The sequence below is a fragment of the Pipistrellus hanaki genome (genome assembly GCF_964339955.1).
Source record: "Pipistrellus hanaki genome assembly, chromosome: 1".
In the NCBI taxonomy this organism is placed as follows: domain Eukaryota; kingdom Metazoa; phylum Chordata; class Mammalia; order Chiroptera; family Vespertilionidae; genus Pipistrellus; species Pipistrellus hanaki.
The window spans coordinates 60,316,110-60,333,380 of record NC_140503.1 but is presented as its reverse complement, the minus strand read 5'-3'; the positions used below and the strand labels follow the sequence as shown (position 1 = coordinate 60,333,380).

Here is a 17,271-nt window from a genome sequence, read left to right as displayed (position 1 = left end):
CCAGTGGGAAGAAAGAGATGCTGGGGCCAGTCGGTGTGACTTGGAGAGGATAAAAGATTAGGGGGAGTAAGTGAGTGAGGGACAAAGAGAGGAAGAAGGGGGTCAGGGAAAGTGAGGGCCTGTTTTGGGGAGCAGCCATCTACACTGGGGCCGCCCTGAATGCCCTGCTCAGCTGCCCCTGTGCTGCCAGGCCAGCAGCAGAGAAGTCCAGGCCCCGTAGCACTACAGCCACTGCCCTCCTCAGAGCTCCTCTCCCTCTGCCTGCAGGCCCACAACTTCCACCGAGAGACTGACCCTTGATTCCAGAGAGGCTGAGTTCCAGGGATCCTGTTGGGCTTGTTTTGTGCATGATTCTTTAAAGGGGGAGAGAGAAGACAAAAGGGGCAGGGAGGGCCGGACCACATAGCAGGCAGCCAAGAGGACAGGCTGGTGGCAATAAGTAGCATAATAGCTCGAAAGCAAGAACACCAGTGATCAATCAAAGACGTCTTTATTGTCTCTTTCCAAGATGCACAGCCGTCATAAAGGAGCTTCGTACACCCCCAGGCAGGCGGGAAGAGGAGAGAGAAGGAGCACAGATAACACTGCCCTTCAGGAGTCAGGTGGGCCAGGAAGGGGACCGCCAGGTCAAGGGAGCAGGGGCAGGGGAAGGACTGTGAGAGGCCAGTAGGGTGTCAGAAGTGGAGGGGTGGTCTTGATGAGGGGCTGAGGGTGCAGGGAGGTGTCAGGGGGGCGTCAGGAGGCAGGGGGGACCTGGGGAGGGGCTGGAAGTACTAGGAGGGCGTCAGGAAATTGGATCAGGGCAGGGAGCATTCCGGGGGGGGAGGGGGGGGGGTGTCAAGAAGGCCTGGCTGCTGCTACGAAGACGTCCTTGTAACCCTTGATCTCCTTGACTTCGCTGCTGCTGATGAGGACTTGCAGCTGGCGGGGTCCGGCTTTGAAGGGGTAGAGGTCCAGCTGGATTTGGATGCTGTGTCCCGCCACCAGAGTCCCGAGGCTGAGAGTAAAAAAGAGGCAGTTAGAGCATTGAGGAGTAACTGCGGGGGGTAACTGGTTACCTGCCTCTCCCAACGGCACAAGCCAACCTTCCCCGAGGAGGGTGGGAACACGGGGGCCTGGGGGTCGTCCTGTGACCCCACGAGGAACCTCTCGTCAGAGGCGATGGCACTCACTCATTGGACACCTGCCCGTGGACCAGGCCGCTTCCCTCCAGCACCATGGTGCAGTGACTCAGAGCCACCGTCTGGGTGTTGGTGAGGGTGATGCGGACTCTCAGTGGCTTGCCCACCTCAGCCCTCTCAGACACCTGTGTGGAGAGAGGACGGGGAGATTGTGGGCAACTGACCTCATTTCTGCATTCCAGTTCAGTAAGCTCAGTCCCCCAACCCCCTGTTGACCACCAGGGACTGCTTATTTAGAGCTAAGACAGTTGGGAGAAACGAATATGAGACGGGAGTATTCAAGGTTAACACGCACCCTGCCCGGTCTTAGAAAGAAGCCACCATCAGTTCGGAATGGGCACCAACTGGAGATCTTATTTCCCTCTCTACCATCTAGTTCCCCGTGGCAATTAGCTTTCAGTCAGCTGGTTGTGGCTACGGGGATTCTGTGTTAAAGAGAAACACGTCCCTTGTGTCCTGATGAGGGTGTCACAGTAGAACAGGTCAAAGGAACAGGAGTCCTGCACCGTCACACACCTCATCCCCGGTCCCTTGCCGAATGGGGACCATGTAATAGCCAACTGGCCTCCGATGTGTTTGTGTCGGAGCCCGCGGTACCCAGGCTTCCGGTGACAGGCAGGCGCCCGCAGCACCAGGCTGCCGCGCCGTGACCCCGCCCACTGTGTGCGGAGGCCGCCTGACCTCGCTGATAGACCCTCCTCCCCCCAACTGATGGCGGAGAATGACGTAAACTCCACCTGCGGCCAGAACATTTCTGAGCACCTAACCAGGCACCTTATATGGACTGTACATTGAACCACCAATCAGCACCTGCCAAATACCCTAAGCCCTCCCCCCCAATGCCTAAGTCCCTAATTAAGTGCCTTATATAAAACCACCAATTAGTGTAAGCCCCGTCCCCTTCCCGTTCCTCCCCTCAAAAGGCATGTTCACCCCAGCACGTGTGCTCTCTCTCCTCTGGAAGGCAGCCGGCAGGGGTTTTCTCCTCCGATAAAGCCTGTGTCCTGTTGGCCGGCCCCCCCTCTGTCTCATCTTTCAATCACTTGCCGGCAGCGTGCCCGGTGGAAACCACCAGGCGGCCAGGTGGCTGTGACATGGAGTCGCTCCATTCTCCTGGTCAGTGGGGTTGGGTGTGCTGTTGGGAAGCCTCCAGGTGCAAAGCCAGGTTGGGACGAGGCTGAGGGGAGCTTTTCAGAGCAAGAGGAGAAGGTGGGGAAAGGAGGCTCCAGGGGCAGGAAGTCCTGGTAACAGGAGGCGGGAATCCCTGCTCTCCTCCGTGTGTCCTTCCATCGCCTGCATCCTTTCTCCTCCAGTGGCCTCGCCAGCCACTCACGCCTCTGAACTTGGAATCCGAGGCTCATCCTTCATTGGCTCCCCTCTTCCTCGTCACCCCCATCTTACCAGCACTCACCTTTAGAATTTGACTTGTGGTCTCTCTCAAATCTCTCTCCCCCACTCCATCTCCCAGTCATCGCCTTTCTTGTCTCTGCCCCTGCAGAGCTACTTCCTTCCCTAAAAGGCCTTCCTGTCTCTCTCCTATCTCTGTGCAGTGTCTTCCCACAGCCGGCATTCCACTTGCACCTGCTGTAAAATGTCACCTCCTCTGGGAAGCCTTCCGTGCTCTGTACAGAGCGCAAAGCTGCGCTTCTCACGCCAGACTGCGTTGTGATCACCCATCTGGTGTCCAGGCAGCGCCTGTGTCTCTTTCGCTGCTGCATCCCCACCCCGGGTTGGGCGAGTCAGAGAGCCCCGGTGCCGTCTGTGTCCAGAGGCCTTCCTCACCTCGATAGATAAGTGGGGGAGCTCCAGAGAGATATCTTTCAGGACCAGAATGAACCGCCCCGTCCCCTCCACCTCGGCGACGCCAGACACACGGATCAGCTTTTCATCCGTCAGCTTGTTTCTGTAATCCTCGTAGGGCAGCCTGAGCGGCCACCGTATCTCTAAGCCCAGAAAAAAGACACCGGAGTCTGGGGAACGGGTCTCAGAAAGTGGGGGGAGGAGGAGCTGTGTGAGTCTAGGTGGGTGTGAAAGTGTCTGTGTAACTGTGTCTGATGGGTGTGAGTGTCTATGTGTAACTGTCTGATGGGGGTGAGAGTGTCTGTGTGTGTGTGTGTGTGTGTGTGTGTGTGTGTGTGTGAGATAGAGAGAGAGAGAGGGACAGAGAGCCGGCCTGCCCTGCCCCTCCTGCACCAGAGGTCGCTGCTGTGTTTCACCCGGTGGGATGGCACCAGGGGTGTGTGTGTACGTGGGTGTCTGTGTGATCTGGCTGGTCCAGCCCAGCTTTGTTCACGGTCCCAACGTTCCCCTCCGTCCTGTAGGTAACTTTCCAGGCCCGCCTCGTACTCACCCTCCCCAAAGTCCAGGTTCAAGTGCACTGTTTGCCGCCAGAGGGGCTGCCGGGCCCCTCCCTTGTGCAGCAGGGCCTGCGCGCAGAAGCGCACCTCCAGGCGGACGGGCCCGCGGGGGTGGGCTGGGTGCGGCACCCTCCTGGCGTGCAGCGCCAGCAGCAGGTCCTGGCCCCACTCGGGGGCCCTGGCCAGGTGCAGCCGCAGCAGCGCTGGCTGGTCCCGGAAGGCCCCGGAGCCCAGCAGGTCCAGGAAGGGGGAAGAGGCCCGCCGTGAGCCCAGCATTTTCCGGGACGCCCTCATGAACACAGCGCGCTCCTCGGGGGATCCTGGGAGAAAGGGGACGGGAAAGACATCAGGGGGAGAGGATGAGGGCACCAGTGACCTTTATGGAAGAACAAGCCACCGGACAGCTCACAGCTCCCCTCCTGACCCCCCAACCGCTGCGCTGCGTGGGAGGCAGCACAGCTTCGTGGCTGAGGACATGGGGATGGGCGCTGTGTGGTGCTGGGTTTAAATCTTTCCTCCATCACAGCTTTAGTCTCTCAGTGCTCAGTCCTGTCATCTGTGACCTGGGGCTGTCTCCCTACTCCATAGAGTTGCCAAAACGTTGGGTTAAATGAGCTGTCCTTTGTCATCAATATCGCCGCCGTCATCACTATCATCATCATCAAACCCAGAGGCCTCTCTCTCCCCCCAGTATCCTCCCTTCTAAAACACAGGGCATCCCCCCAATATGTATGCACTCTTCAATAACTGATAGCTCAATTTTGAAAATGAAAAGTATTTTAATAAGCACTGTCTTTATAATTATTCAAAGTGTGTGTATGCACACTTTGGGGGACCCCCAATATTTTAGCAGTAAGCCTGCGGGGGTGGGGAAATAAGCCTTTTATGCTCAAGCCTTTTAAAACTTCAGCTTTTGCCAAGACCGGTTTGGCTCATTGGATAGAGCATCAGTCTGTGGACTGAAGGGTCCCAGATTCGATTCCGGTCAAGGGCATGTACCTTGGTTGCGGGCACATCCCCAGTAGGAGGTGTGCAGGAGGCAGCTGATCGATGTCTCTCTCTCATCGATATTTCTAACTCTCTATCCCTCTCCCTTCCTCTCTGTTAAAAAAAAAAAAAAATCAATAAAACATATAATATTTTTAAAAAATAAAAATAAAACTTCAGCTTTTGGCCCCTCCCCGCCCCCATGGGCTATTCAACATTCAGTCTGAACCTCAACTACCCCAAACTGGACTTCTCTAGAACATTCACTGTGCATCAGAGGCACTGTTCCAAGTAGTTTCTGTGTACTAATTCACTTAACCCTCTGAAATACTGTTCACCCATTTCACAGATGAGAAAGTAGAGGCGAGGGAATGGTAAGAATGTGTCCAAACTTACCCAGCTGGAACATAGCAAGCCCTTGGTTAGCATTCAGGTGGCCTGACTCTACCCTCAGAGCCTTCCTCGCGGGAACATCCGCTCCCTCCCGCCGGCCCCGGAGCCCTGGCCCGCCCTGTGCGTCTGCCTCTCCCCTCGCTGCCACCCCGACTGCCAGGACAGAAGGAGTCTGTGATGTGACCCTAGGTTACAGTTGCCTGGCAACATCAAGGACATTGAGTTAAATTTGAAATTCAGAAAAACAACGAATAATTTTTAGTATAAGAATTTCACATGTAACATTTCCGTTCTGCACACCGCGTGGATGGGAACTTGACCATAGATATCTACTGTGACTCAGTAGTGCAAAATCATTACTCTGATTGTCTGTAAAGACTTAGTACAGACAATCACTAATGACTTAGAACAGTGTTTCCCAAACTTTTGACATATGCGTACCCCTTCTATAATTTTCTTAACGCTGAGTACCCCTCGTACTCATGAGAACGCAGAATTAGGCGCAGCTGAGCACGGTGCAGTGCAAATCCCCACCAAACTCCGGTGCAACGTGTACCCCCACCAAACTCTTCCCGTACCCCTGGGCGTACGCGTACCACACTTTGGGAAACACTGACTTAGAACATACTTGTACTAATAAAATATCTTGTTTATCTGAATTTATCTGGAATTCACTCTGTATTTTTATTGGCTAAACCCTGCCACGGGAGCCATTCCCAGTGGGAGGTAGCCCAAAGGAGGTTATACCACCTTCCGCCCAAGTCCCCGGGCCCTGGGTACCTTCCGGGTACTTGTAGGAGCTGGTGATGTCCTGGCGCTGGTCTGATCCTACCAACTTGGTGCTGATCTTCTTCCCGATGGAGCTGGTGTTATGGACCAGGATTTCCTGGGCCTGGCCATCCCCAAAGAGCCAAATGACCTCATCGGCATTTACCTCCGCAAACACAAATGGGGTGTCATAGGGCAGGTGGACCTCCCCTTCCCTGATGGCCTTCACGGAGGCAGGGCCACAGCAGAACAGCCCTGTGCGGGGAACAGGCATTGTGGCAGGCTAGCCTGGCTGCTGACGCCTGGGCCAGGGGCGCGGGTTGTGCTTGTGGGAAGAAGGGAGATAGGGTAGGGAGGGGCAGTGGCATGAAGGCCACTCTCCAGTTCCCATTAATTCAGCAGAGCCTCACAGCCCCAACACTCTCCCCCCTTCCCCCCATGAAGCAGCAATCAGCATCCACCTCCCCACCTTACAGAGAGGCCCAGTGACTTATCTGGGTGGCCCAGCTGTCAATGTCAAAGTCAGACCCCTGACCCACAGTTGACTTTGGGAAGGGGATAAAGTGGGGGAAATACCTCTTCTTTCTGGCCTTTTGCTCACGTGGCCTGTCACGTGGTCGGCCTTTCCACAAAGCCCAGACCCTTCCACCAGGGCCCGCACTCACCGCTGCTGGTTTGCTGGGGTGTGGGGTCCAGAACCTGCCACCCGTTGAATCCGGGAGGGAGGTCTTTCCGGATCATCCAGCACTCGTTCCAGACATGGAAGTTCCTACAGTACAGATATGGAGAATGTATTTATACAGAGACAAATTTTTAGTTCAGTGTGTATTTCCTTAGACTAGGGATCTTCCCTTACTTTTGGTATTTACCCAATAATTTAAAAATCTGACTTATGTCGCCAAAACCGGTTTGGCTCAATGGATAGAGCGTCGGCTTGGGGACTGAAAGGTCCCGGGTTCGATTCGGACAAGGGCATGTACCTTGGTTGCGGGCATATCCCCAGTAGGGGGTATGCAAGAGGCAGCTGATCGATGACTCTCATCGATGTTTCTAACTCTCTATCTCTCTCCCTTCCTCTCTGTACAAAATCAATAAAAAAAATATATTTTTTTAAAAAATCTGACTCAGGGGTCCTCAAACTTTTTAAAGTGGGGGCCAGATCACGGTCCCTCAGAGAGCTGGAGGGCCGGACTATATGAACTACTAATTCCTACTGTAACACCTCGGCTGCGCTCACTGCCCAAAAAACCTGGCGGGCCGGATCAGACTCCTCTGCGGGCCGCATGTGGCCCGCGGGCCGTAGTTTGAAGACCCCTGAATGTCTATATGTCAGTTTTGTCAGTTGGCCTAATGATAGTTAGATCAATAGTTGTAGCCTTCTTTTCCACCCAACCCAGGATCACACATAGCAGTTAGTCGTCCAGTATTCCTTGTCGCCTTTCATCTGGAACAGTTCCTCAGCCTTTGTTTCCTTACATGGAAGTTTGAATAGAGTGTTGGTTTGTTTTGACAGAGTGGCCCTCATTTTTGGCTTGTCTGATGTTTCTTCGTGATTAGATTCGGGCTATGAATCACAGACAGAATTCTAAAGGAGCAACAGATTCTCCTCAGATACACTCCTGCTTCCTGAATCTGAGAAGTTTCAGCCCTCTAGGGGCTCAGGGAGGGACAGCAGCTCGTTCTCAATGCAACTCAAAAGGTCTTACCTGGAAACTGGCTGGAAAAGGAAATCGGATTTGAGGAAGCAGGAAGAGACTAAAGGTATAAAAATAAAGGACACCCGGAGACACAGGAGACTAAGGCCTAGACCAGTGGTCACAAACTTATTAGCCAACAGAGCCAAATATCAACAGTACAACGACTGAAATTTCTTTTGAGAGCCAAATTTTTTTAAACTTAAACTTCTTCTAATACCACTTCTTCAAAATAGACTCGCCCAGGCCGTGTTGTTTTGTGGAAGAGCCACACTCTAGGGGTCAAAGAGCCACATGTGGCTTGCGAGCCACCGTTTGCCGACCACGGGCCTAAACAAGCACACACGCATGCGTGCAGGCACACAAGCAGAGGAGTGAGGCAGGGAGGAGGAGAAGTCAAGGAACTATGCAGGTAGCTCTTCTACACAGAGAGCAGTGCAAACAGAAAGACCCAAAATAGGAAGAGTGAGATGAGTGCAGATTTTGAATTCAGAATTGAGAGGCACAATCAGTCATTCACTTGGTTGCCGGCTTCAGAATGTTCTCCCACAGGCTTCTGTTTCTGAAATGAGTTTGATGTGATGACCGAATTAGCCAGAACAGTCACCTGGGCCGGGAACTTATTCTCTGAGCATCAGCAACAACATACAGGGCAATACTGCCTCCAGCTGGAGAGAACCAGGCCCGCGTCTCCCTACCTTCCTGTGGGCAGAGCAGGGATCTGTTGGAGACAGTGCCCCTTACCATATTTTGTCTCGTTTCTGAGTTGACAGCATTTCTGCATTTCGGTCATAGTAGGTATCTATGGTCAAGTTCCCATCCACGTTGTGTGCAGAACGGAAATTGGAAACAACACGGGTTGGAACACCTAAGCATCTCATTACTAAAGAGAAGAAAAGCATGGAGAATCATGTGAAGCCAAATCACTGGTATTCCAGGCACACTTTCCAACTTCCTAGCTGGAGGAGAGAAAGAAGGCAAAGATTCTCGCAGATCCATACTTGCAACCCCTTCATCCTCAGAGCACCACACCCAAGCCCCCAAACTTGGCTACAACCTGTCCTATCAGTGGTTTCCCTCCTTCAGAAAAGTGTGTGTGTTTGTGGGGGGAGAGGGGGTCATTTGAGGGTCACAATTAACAACAACTCAATTTATCATTTAGAGCTTTTCCCATTCATCAGCTTCCCAAATTAAAAACAGAGGACCTAAAACATTTTATAATTTGAAAAGAAAATAAAAAACTTGAGAGCTGCCGAGACCGGTTTGGCTCAGTGGATAGAGCGTCGGCCTACAGACTGAAAGGTCCCGGTTTCGATTCTGGTCTGGGGCATGTACCTTGGTTGTGGGCACATCCCCAGTAGGGGGTGTGCAAGAGGCAGCTGATGGAGGGTTCTCTCTCATCGATGTTTTTCACTCTCTATTCCTTTCTCTTCCTCTCTGTAAAAAAATCAATAAAATATATTAAAAAAACAAAAAACAAAAAAACTTGAGTGCTGTGGCCAGTTTCAGAAGAGAAGCTGTGTGACCTTAGGTAAGTAGTAGCTTAACTTATTTAGGTCTTAGTCTCTTGGTATGAAACAAAATGAGGAGCTGAGCCAGAAGATTTCAGTCCTGAAATTCTGAATCTGTAATTCTACAGAAAGACAAGGGTTTGGAGGAGGTAAGAAATCAGAGAATGGATAAAAAGAAGAGCAAAGATAGACTTAAGGGGAAGATATCGAAGACAAAGGACGCCTGCAAGGACCATGAGGCAACGGCCATCTTTGTTAAGGCAACAGCACCCTCTTGTGGCTGCAAGGTAGCGCTGCAAAGGCTTTTTAAAGCTGAGTTAGGATTTCACAGATGTAGTTACACGAAATGGGCATGACACCACCATGATCCCCACCACACACACACCTGCACGCCTGCCCAGAGCAGATGAAATCAATCCAAGAGCCAGAGAGGGACCTTTCCAGAGAGGGAAGGTTTTCCCCACCATCTGCTCAGAAGAAGCCGCTGGGAGGGTTACAGCGCTTTGAAACGTAAAAGGACTATTGAGAGTGGCCAATCTTTTTGTTTCAATTTACTCAAGAGCCCAAAGGGCACCACCTGTCTTCAAACACCTGTCCACTCCACGCCCCTGGGCTTTTCTCAAACCCTTCGCAAGGAGTAGAGCTAGACCCTCCTCAACAGCCCCAGGTCTCTGGGCCTGGGAGTGGTGACAGGCTCAGAGGTGGAGCAAGGGCACAGACCTAGGCCTTCTCCTGTTCATCTCAGGGTCTAATGGCCCAGCCCTCCTCCATGACACCTGCCTCGCCACCCCAGGGCAAATTTGACTCTACTAAATGCTGGCACTGTCCTGAGCATTGTCCTGTTTTACTCACAATGAAAACAGATGAGTAACACGAGGTTGCTTGATTTGAACACTCAGATTTAAACCTCTCCTCTGTCAGCAGCACTTACCATTAGCTATGCTGCCCCTCTCAGGAGAATCTAGGACTTTGTTCCCTCTGTCCGTTCTGTGCTCCCTCATTCTCTAACTCAGAGTCAGCCCAAGAGTTCAGCCAACATTTGCTGAGCACCACAGTGGCAGGCTGCATGGTGTAAGGTACTCCGGCCTTGCACTGGGGAAGACAGGCAGGTACTCTCATCTTCCCTCACCTGTACAGACAATCTGAGCAATGACTTTGCACTAAATTATAAGTAACTGATAATGCACAAACCATCAAGGCACCTTCAGGGTAGCTAGTAAAGTAGCAAATCTCTAATGGTAGCTCCTCAAGAACATATTCGGGAGCTCTCCTCCGGGTGAGATCAGCTCTCCCAGACCATCTTCTTGCACCTCAAGCTTCCCCCAACCTGTCCTGACTCCAGGCTCACCTGGAGCTGAGAACCCTAAGCAGGTGGCGGAAAGAAGCTCCGTCAAGGACACGGTGGGGGTGACTGCAACATACATGTTCAGGATTCCTCATAAATGTGCTGGTTCAGAGCCCAGTGCCCACCACTCCTTAGCGATGGGGCTGTGGGCAAGCCACAGTTAGCTCAAGTGAAAACAGAGATATCAGAGCCGGACCTGGAAGGGTTATCATGAAGATAAAGTGATTCTGCACTTCTGTCTCCCCTCACTCACCGGTGCACATAACGGCTGCAAAGACCCAGCACTGTCCGTACTTCACAGGCTGCCCGCCCCTGGCTGACCACTGCCGCAGGATGGCCACGCTGCCATTCCACTCCAGGGGGCTGACCCCCCGGGAGTAGTCCTCTCCCCAGTTCCCCTGCAGCACGCCGTTGTCATCGTTGCTGTTGATCTGCAAAGGACAGGTGGGTGGGTCTCCATCCTGCCCGGGGGAAGCTCCGAGGGCCCTCCGAGGGGCGGGAAGCTTCTGTCGTTACCATGGCGCTCACCACCCTGCAGACGTACACCACGTCGCCCCTCCGCGAGTAGTCTTTGACCGGGTTCTCTAAGAAGTACAGGCTCCTGTTCAGGATCTCAAAGCAGATGTCTACGATGTCCTCTTCAAACTTCCAAGTGTGTGCCAGGGAGGAAAAAAGGAAAGACTAAACACGTCTAAAATGCTGAAACGTCAAGGAAGTAACAGACTTTTAAGGGAAGGTGTGTATGGGGGTAGGGCTTCATATCAGACAAGACTCTGCCTTTGGCCGAAACCGGTTTGGCTCAGTGGATAGAGCGTCAGCCTGAGGACTGAAAGGTCCTGGGTTCGATTCCGGTCAAGGGCATGTACCTGGGTTGCGGGCACATCCCCAGTGGGGGGTGTGCAGGAGGCAGCTGGTCGATGATTCTCTCACATCGATGTTTCCAACTCTCTTTCCCTCTCCTTTCCTCTCTGTAAAAAATCAATAAAATATATTTAAAAGAAGACTCTGCCTTTGAAGAGCTTATAAAACCAAAATGGGAATTCTGAAACACCGACCTGGGTGGTGCTGGTGGGAAATGCAAAGAGAATTCAGAGAGGAAAGGTCCTCATTGGCTGGAGGGATCAGAGAGGCTGCTGGAGCCGGTGGGCTTTGAAGGGGGAGGTAGGCAGGAGAGAGGAGGGGCGGCTTGGAGCATGGCGGGTGGGGACCACGGACAGGGGCCTGGAGAGTCTCCCCTCTGGAGGCTCGTGGGAAAGAGCAGAGGGATAAACACAGGGAAAGGCCTGGAGGAGAGGGAGAGGCGTGTAGAGAGCCTTTGAGTCAGGAGAGGGTTCAGCACGGGAGCAGCCAGGGAAGCTCAGTTCATCCGTTTTTAACGTGTTTGTGACACGTCGCCGTCCTTTCGGCTGCCAAATGCACTGGCATTCGTCTCAGTTTCAAAAAAAAAAAAAAAAAAAGCGCACAGGTTGTCACAGCTGAAGAATGGGAAGCGGATCTTCCTCCCTAGGGCTCCCTGCTGCCCCTCCCCGCCCCTCTCTGCCCCTCCCCGCCCCTCCCGGGGTGTGGACGGAGAGAACTGCACCAGCTGTGGCTGGTGGTTGGGAGCAGAAAAGTTGGCCAGAGCCAAAGGTCCCCCACTCTGTACACTGGCTGCATATTTGATGTCATTAAAGATTGCTGTTCATTTTTGTATATATTATGGGGTTCAGTTTTCCAGAAAGAGTCATCATCTTTTAGAGCTACATTCTGAAGTGTTACCGGATTAAATGATATGGTAACTATTATTTGATTCAAAATCAATCCAGTAATGAGCTGCTGGGGGAGGTGGAGCAAGGGGGAGGAGTATAGACCAGGAATCAGCAAACTTTTTCTGTAAAGGACCAAATAGTAGCTATTTCAGGCTTTGCAGGCCAGAGGGACTCTGTCTCAGCTACTTCACTTTGCCCCTGTAGCACAACAGGAGCCACAGATGATACCTAAATGAATGAGCATAGCTGTGTTCCAATAAAATGGTATTTATGGCCTGAGCCAATTTGGCTCAGTGGGTAGAGCGTTGGCCTGCAGACCAAAGGGTCCAGGTTCGATTCCTGTCAAGGACACATGCCTTGGTTGCAGGCTCCTCCCTGGCCTGGACCCTAGTCAGGGCTCATGCAGGAGGAGGCAACCACTCGATGTATTTCTCTCACATCAATGTTTCTCTCTGCCTTTCCCTCTCTCTCCCACTCTCTCTAAAAATCAATGGGAAATTATTATCGGGTGAGGATTAACATAAATACATACATACATACATACATACATACATACATAAAATGGTATTTACGGGCACTGAAGTTTGAACTTCATATAATCTGCACACCATAAAATACTATTTTTAAATTCTTTTTCAAAAATTTAAAAATGTGAAAATCATGCTCAGTGCGTGGGCCATGTGAAAATAGACAGTGGGCCGCATTGGACCCAGGGGCTACCGTTTGCAAACCCCTGGGGTAGAGGAAACAGGATTAAACGTAAATGGATCACTATTGAAACTGAGAAGCAGGTTCATGAAAGTTCACTACAGTAGCCCGCCCACTTCGATTATGCCTTAAGTTGTTCGTAATAAAATATTAACAGCGAGGAGGGAAAGGCGTCTCATCGCCCTTTCCTTCCTTGTCCACCTCACCGGATGGGAACCTGGCCCAGCACCGCACGCCCTGGATGCGAGCCCGCCTCCCGGGAGCCTGTTACCTGCCCGTAGTTCCAGGGCCAGGAGGTGATGAACCCCTCGTGACCCTTGTGCACAAAGCCGTAGTCCGTCAGGACATACTCGCGCAGCAGCATCTCACTGGGCAGGTAGACGTCGTCCTCTGAACAGGCAAGAGTAACAGAGGGGTAAACCCCCAAACGGAAAGAACAGGGTAATAAACATGAAAAACGGTCATGCAAGTGTCTTGCTGGAAAAAGGAGAAGCAGTGGTTTGATGGCAATAGAAATCAAGAGTGGAACCCTTAAAAGTCTATAATATGGTTTTCTAGACACCAGATATATAAAATGTAAACGTTTTAAAAAATAACAATGATCTTTTCCTGATTGTAAAAGCAGCAAGCTTGTTGTAGAAATTTGGGAAATACTGATGATGGAAAGAAGACAACGAAAACCGCTCGTTCCCATTCCTCAGAGACACACTTTGGTGTAATCTGGGCACTCGCTCTTTCTCTGCACAGGTGTCTAATACAATTACGTTTCACGTTGTGTTCCATCTCCTAATCTATTCCACTGCACATCACACATCATTTCAAAGAGAGCTTATGGGACCAAATCCAAGGTCTCGTAACACTGTGACCTAAGATTGAAATCTCCATAGGCTATAACATACTCAACAGTGCTATGTTGTCCTGAGGAAATACAAGATTTTTTTAATCACACCATGAACATTTTCGTTATGCACTAAAAATTCCTTGTAAAGATGATTTTCAGTGAGCACAAGGGAAGGTACTGCATAGCTTTGCAGCCTCTTCTCTTCTGGGCTTTACAGAACATTCCCAATGGATCAGGGTAGCGTTACCACCTGTGAGCAAGCTGTACCTGCACTCCAAGGGTTAAACAGCAGGATGAAAGTCCCCACGGGGTGGGTCATGCTGTGACCCTGGCCTTGAGAGATGTCTATCTTCAGAGTGTACGGACCAATGACCGCACTGGCTGGTGCGAAAAGGGAGACAGAGAGGGAGTTGGCGTCGATGGTGAAGTCAGAAGCACTCCAGGTATTCCCTTGCCGAGCCCGGGTGAGCCCGAAGGCAGCTCGGGTTCCTGCCAGCTTCGTGGGCGCCGGGCCTGTGGAGGAGAGGGTGACCCCGGGTGAGGTTCCAAGTCTGTGTGACCCCTACCTTCTCCCACCACTTGCTGCTAATGGCTTTTGGTTTCAGTTTCTACTGCCACTGTGTGTCCTTGGACAAGCCACTGAAACTCTCTGGGCCTCAGTTTTTTTTATCTGTAAAATGGGATCATAACAGTATCCACCTGGGAGTGTTGTCATGAGGGTTAAATAAGTTAATGTGTGTGAAGCTTAGCACAGTGCCTGCGGTATATTTAAAGGTTGGTCGTTGCTAACACAATTCAGTTTGCTGAGTTGGCAAAATCTTTTCTTAATAACACTAATGGGTGCTGAGCAGTACCGGGGGCCTGGGGAATTCCAGGAGGAGGGGGGAAGGGAGCTCTGGGAGGAGAAGTAGGTGCCCTGCCAGTGGGCTTTGCCTGGGGGAGGGGAACCCACCGGTCTCAGCCACGAAGGTGAGGTGGTCGGTCCCGCAGCGGAAAGGCCGGTTGAAATGCAGCCGGAGGGCGAAGGGCTGGCCCCGGCGCACGATGAGCCGCTTCAGGCCCATCTCCTGCGTGTGGTGCTCCTTGTTGTTCCTGGGGCTCTGCAGGTCTGCTGACCTGAGCTCTAAGGCTGCCACTGGGCGGGAGGGAGGAAGGTCACTGCCCAGCCGTGGCTCCCGGGCTCAGCCTCCCCCCACACTTCTCAGTCATTTCTGTGGCGCCTGGCTCTGCCTCAGGCACGATTCCTGCCCAGACCTTAGGTCTCTGCCACCCTGCTCCCTGGGTTCAGGACTCAGCTTCAGAGGGGAATTCAGCAGGTCCTGGGCTGAGAGTGGGAGGACGATGATCCTGGTGACCTCTGTCCCAGGAAACAAATTGTTTCCAGGTAACTGAAACTTAACCTTGCCACTTGTGTTAACAGTCCTATCTAATAAAAGAGTAATATGCAAATTGACCAGCACTCCAACATACAAGATGGCCGCCCCCGTCTGGTCAAAGATGGTCGCCTCCATGTGGACACAAGATGGCCACCACAAGATGGCTGGCAGAGGAGGGCAGTTGTGGACAATCAGGCCAGCAGAGGAGGGCAGTTGGGAGGGACCAGGCCAGCAGGGAGGGCAGTTGGAGGGGACCAGGCCTGCAAAGGAGGGCAGTTGGAGAGAACCAGGCCTACATGGGAGGACAGTTGGGTGGGGAACCAGGCCAGCAGGGGAGGACAGTTAGGGGTGACCAGAGTGGCAGAGGGGGCAGTTGGGAGGGACCAGGTCTGCAAAGGAGGGCAGTTGTGGGTGATTAGGCCTGCAAAAGAGGGCAGTTGGGGTGGGGGGGACCAGGCCTGCAGGGGAGAGTAGTTGGGGGCGAACAGGCCAGCAGGGGAGGGCAGTTAGGGGCAATCAGGCTGGCAGGGGAGCAGTTAGGCGTCGATCAGGCTCGCAGGGGAGTATTTAGGGGGTGATCAGGCTGGCAGGCAGAAGCAGTTACAGGGTGATCAGGCAGGAGCAGTTGGGAGCCAGCAGTCCTGGATTGTGAGAGGGATCCCAGATTGGAGAGGGTGCAGGCTGGGCTGAGGGACACACACACACACACACACACACACACACACGTGCACAAATTTCATGCACTGGGTCTCTAGTCTATAATAATAATAAAAGCATAATATGATAATTAGACCAGACAGCCCAATGATCTTCCAGACATCATTCCGGACTTCCTTCCGGACAACCTTCTGGATGAAGCTGCAGCAGGTGGGGGGGGCCATGGCAGGTGGGAGCCAAGGCAGAGGCAGTTGGGGGCAATCAGGCAGGCAGGGAGTGGTTAAGGTCGATCAGGCAGGCAGGCAAGCAAGCGGTTAGGAGCCAGCGATCCTGGATTTTGAGAGGATTGTCCCACTGATGGTTTAGGCCCGATCCCAGCCAGGCAGTCCGACATCCCCCAAGGGGTCCCAGATTGTGAGAGGGTGCAGGCCAGGCTGAGGAACCTCCCCCACACCCCGCCCCCCATACACAAATTTCATGCCCCAGGCCTCTAGTCCTTGCTGTAGCAATCTGGACAGGTGAGAGCCTCAGGATTACTTGTAGTTTATTTCTTGCTTCTCAATCATGTTCCCAGTATCTGAGGGCACTGGCTACTGCTTCCTGTGTGGGTACTGAGTGCACAGTTTAAAAACTCCCGTAGCATGGTGTGTGAGAGTGAGACTCACCACCTCAGCTGTGAGACCTCGAGTGAGTCATTTAATGTCCCTATCTTCAGTGTCCTTGGGTGAACATTGAGACAGTAGGAGTCCTAGCTCATAGAGTTCATATGGGCATTAAGTGAAGATTGACATGTAAAGACCTTAGTGTAGCTGCAGGTATAAAATAAGCACTCAGGGATCATTGGTTGCTCTTAGTACTAGTGATAATGCATCCTCAGATTGTATTCCCTTTGTTATTTTTGCTGGCAATTTTTATTGTATTTCTGTCAACAAAAATTAGGCTTTTTCCCCTAGCAGTACATAAACTTATGTCAGTGGTTCTCAACTTATGTCAGGGAAATTTTGTCCTCTGAAGGACATGTCGCAGTGTCTGGAGACATTTTTTTGTTGTTGTTGCCACAATGTGGGGGGAAAGCTGCCATTGGCACCTAGTGGGTAGAGGCTGGGGATGCTGCCAGACAGTATCCTACAAGAAAAACTTGAGTTTGCTCTCAGTCATGATGTAAATTGTGGGCTATAATAATGATAATAATTAAAAAAAAAAAAAAAAGTTGGAAAGCACCCTAGCCAGTTTGGCTCAATGGATAGAGCATTGGCCTGTGGACTGAAGGGTCCTGGGTTCGATTCTGGTCAAGGGCACATGCCCGGGTTGTAGGCTTGATCCCCAGTAGAGGGCATGCAGGAGGCAGCCAGTCAATGATTCTCATTATTGATGTTTCTAACTCTCTCTCCCTCTTCCTTCCTCTCTGAAATCAATAAAAATACCTTCTTTTTTTAAAAAAAAAAAAAAAAGTTGGAAAGCAACTGGCCTAGATCCTGTTGGAAACTGACTGCAAATCATTTGCTTCTGAGGATCTTGACACTTTGATCCCAGGACCTACTGACCCTCCCCAAAAAGCCCCTCCACTGCATACAGAGAGCCCAATGGCTATTCCATCCTGGGAGATCAGGCACCCACACAGGCAGTGAAGACACACTTCTGCAGGAAGGAGCAGGACTGAGGAAGCCTCTCCCTGGCCACTGGCCACAGCTCCGAGCATTGTCCT

At 52.0% G+C, this 17,271-nt stretch overlaps 1 protein-coding gene across 2 annotated transcripts in view; it reads right to left on the bottom strand.

The window, feature by feature from the left end:
• Nucleotides 1-485: 485 nt before the first annotated feature.
• Nucleotides 486-17,271, bottom strand: part of TGM7 (transglutaminase 7) — a 39,129-nt gene continuing 22,343 nt past the window's right edge. Inside the window, exons 3-14 of one of the 2 annotated variants that reach the window (XM_084903204.1) lie at nt 14,486-14,668; nt 13,801-14,046; nt 12,964-13,082; nt 10,753-10,881; nt 10,490-10,667; nt 8,125-8,263; nt 6,352-6,455; nt 5,699-5,941; nt 3,532-3,858; nt 2,964-3,124; nt 1,173-1,306; nt 486-997 (exon numbers count right to left, since the gene is read on the bottom strand). In XM_084903204.1, coding sequence (XP_084759330.1) covers nt 838-997; nt 1,173-1,306; nt 2,964-3,124; nt 3,532-3,858; nt 5,699-5,941; nt 6,352-6,455; nt 8,125-8,263; nt 10,490-10,667; nt 10,753-10,881; nt 12,964-13,082; nt 13,801-14,046; nt 14,486-14,597 — 2,052 coding nt within the window. In that variant the 5' untranslated portion in view covers nt 14,598-14,668 and the 3' untranslated portion in view covers nt 486-837. Of the gene's footprint in view, nt 998-1,172; nt 1,307-2,963; nt 3,125-3,531; nt 3,859-5,698; nt 5,942-6,351; nt 6,456-8,124; nt 8,264-10,489; nt 10,668-10,752; nt 10,882-12,963; nt 13,083-13,800; nt 14,047-14,485; nt 14,739-17,271 lie in introns of those variants that run through there. The other variant, XM_084903205.1, reaches the window with a different exon arrangement.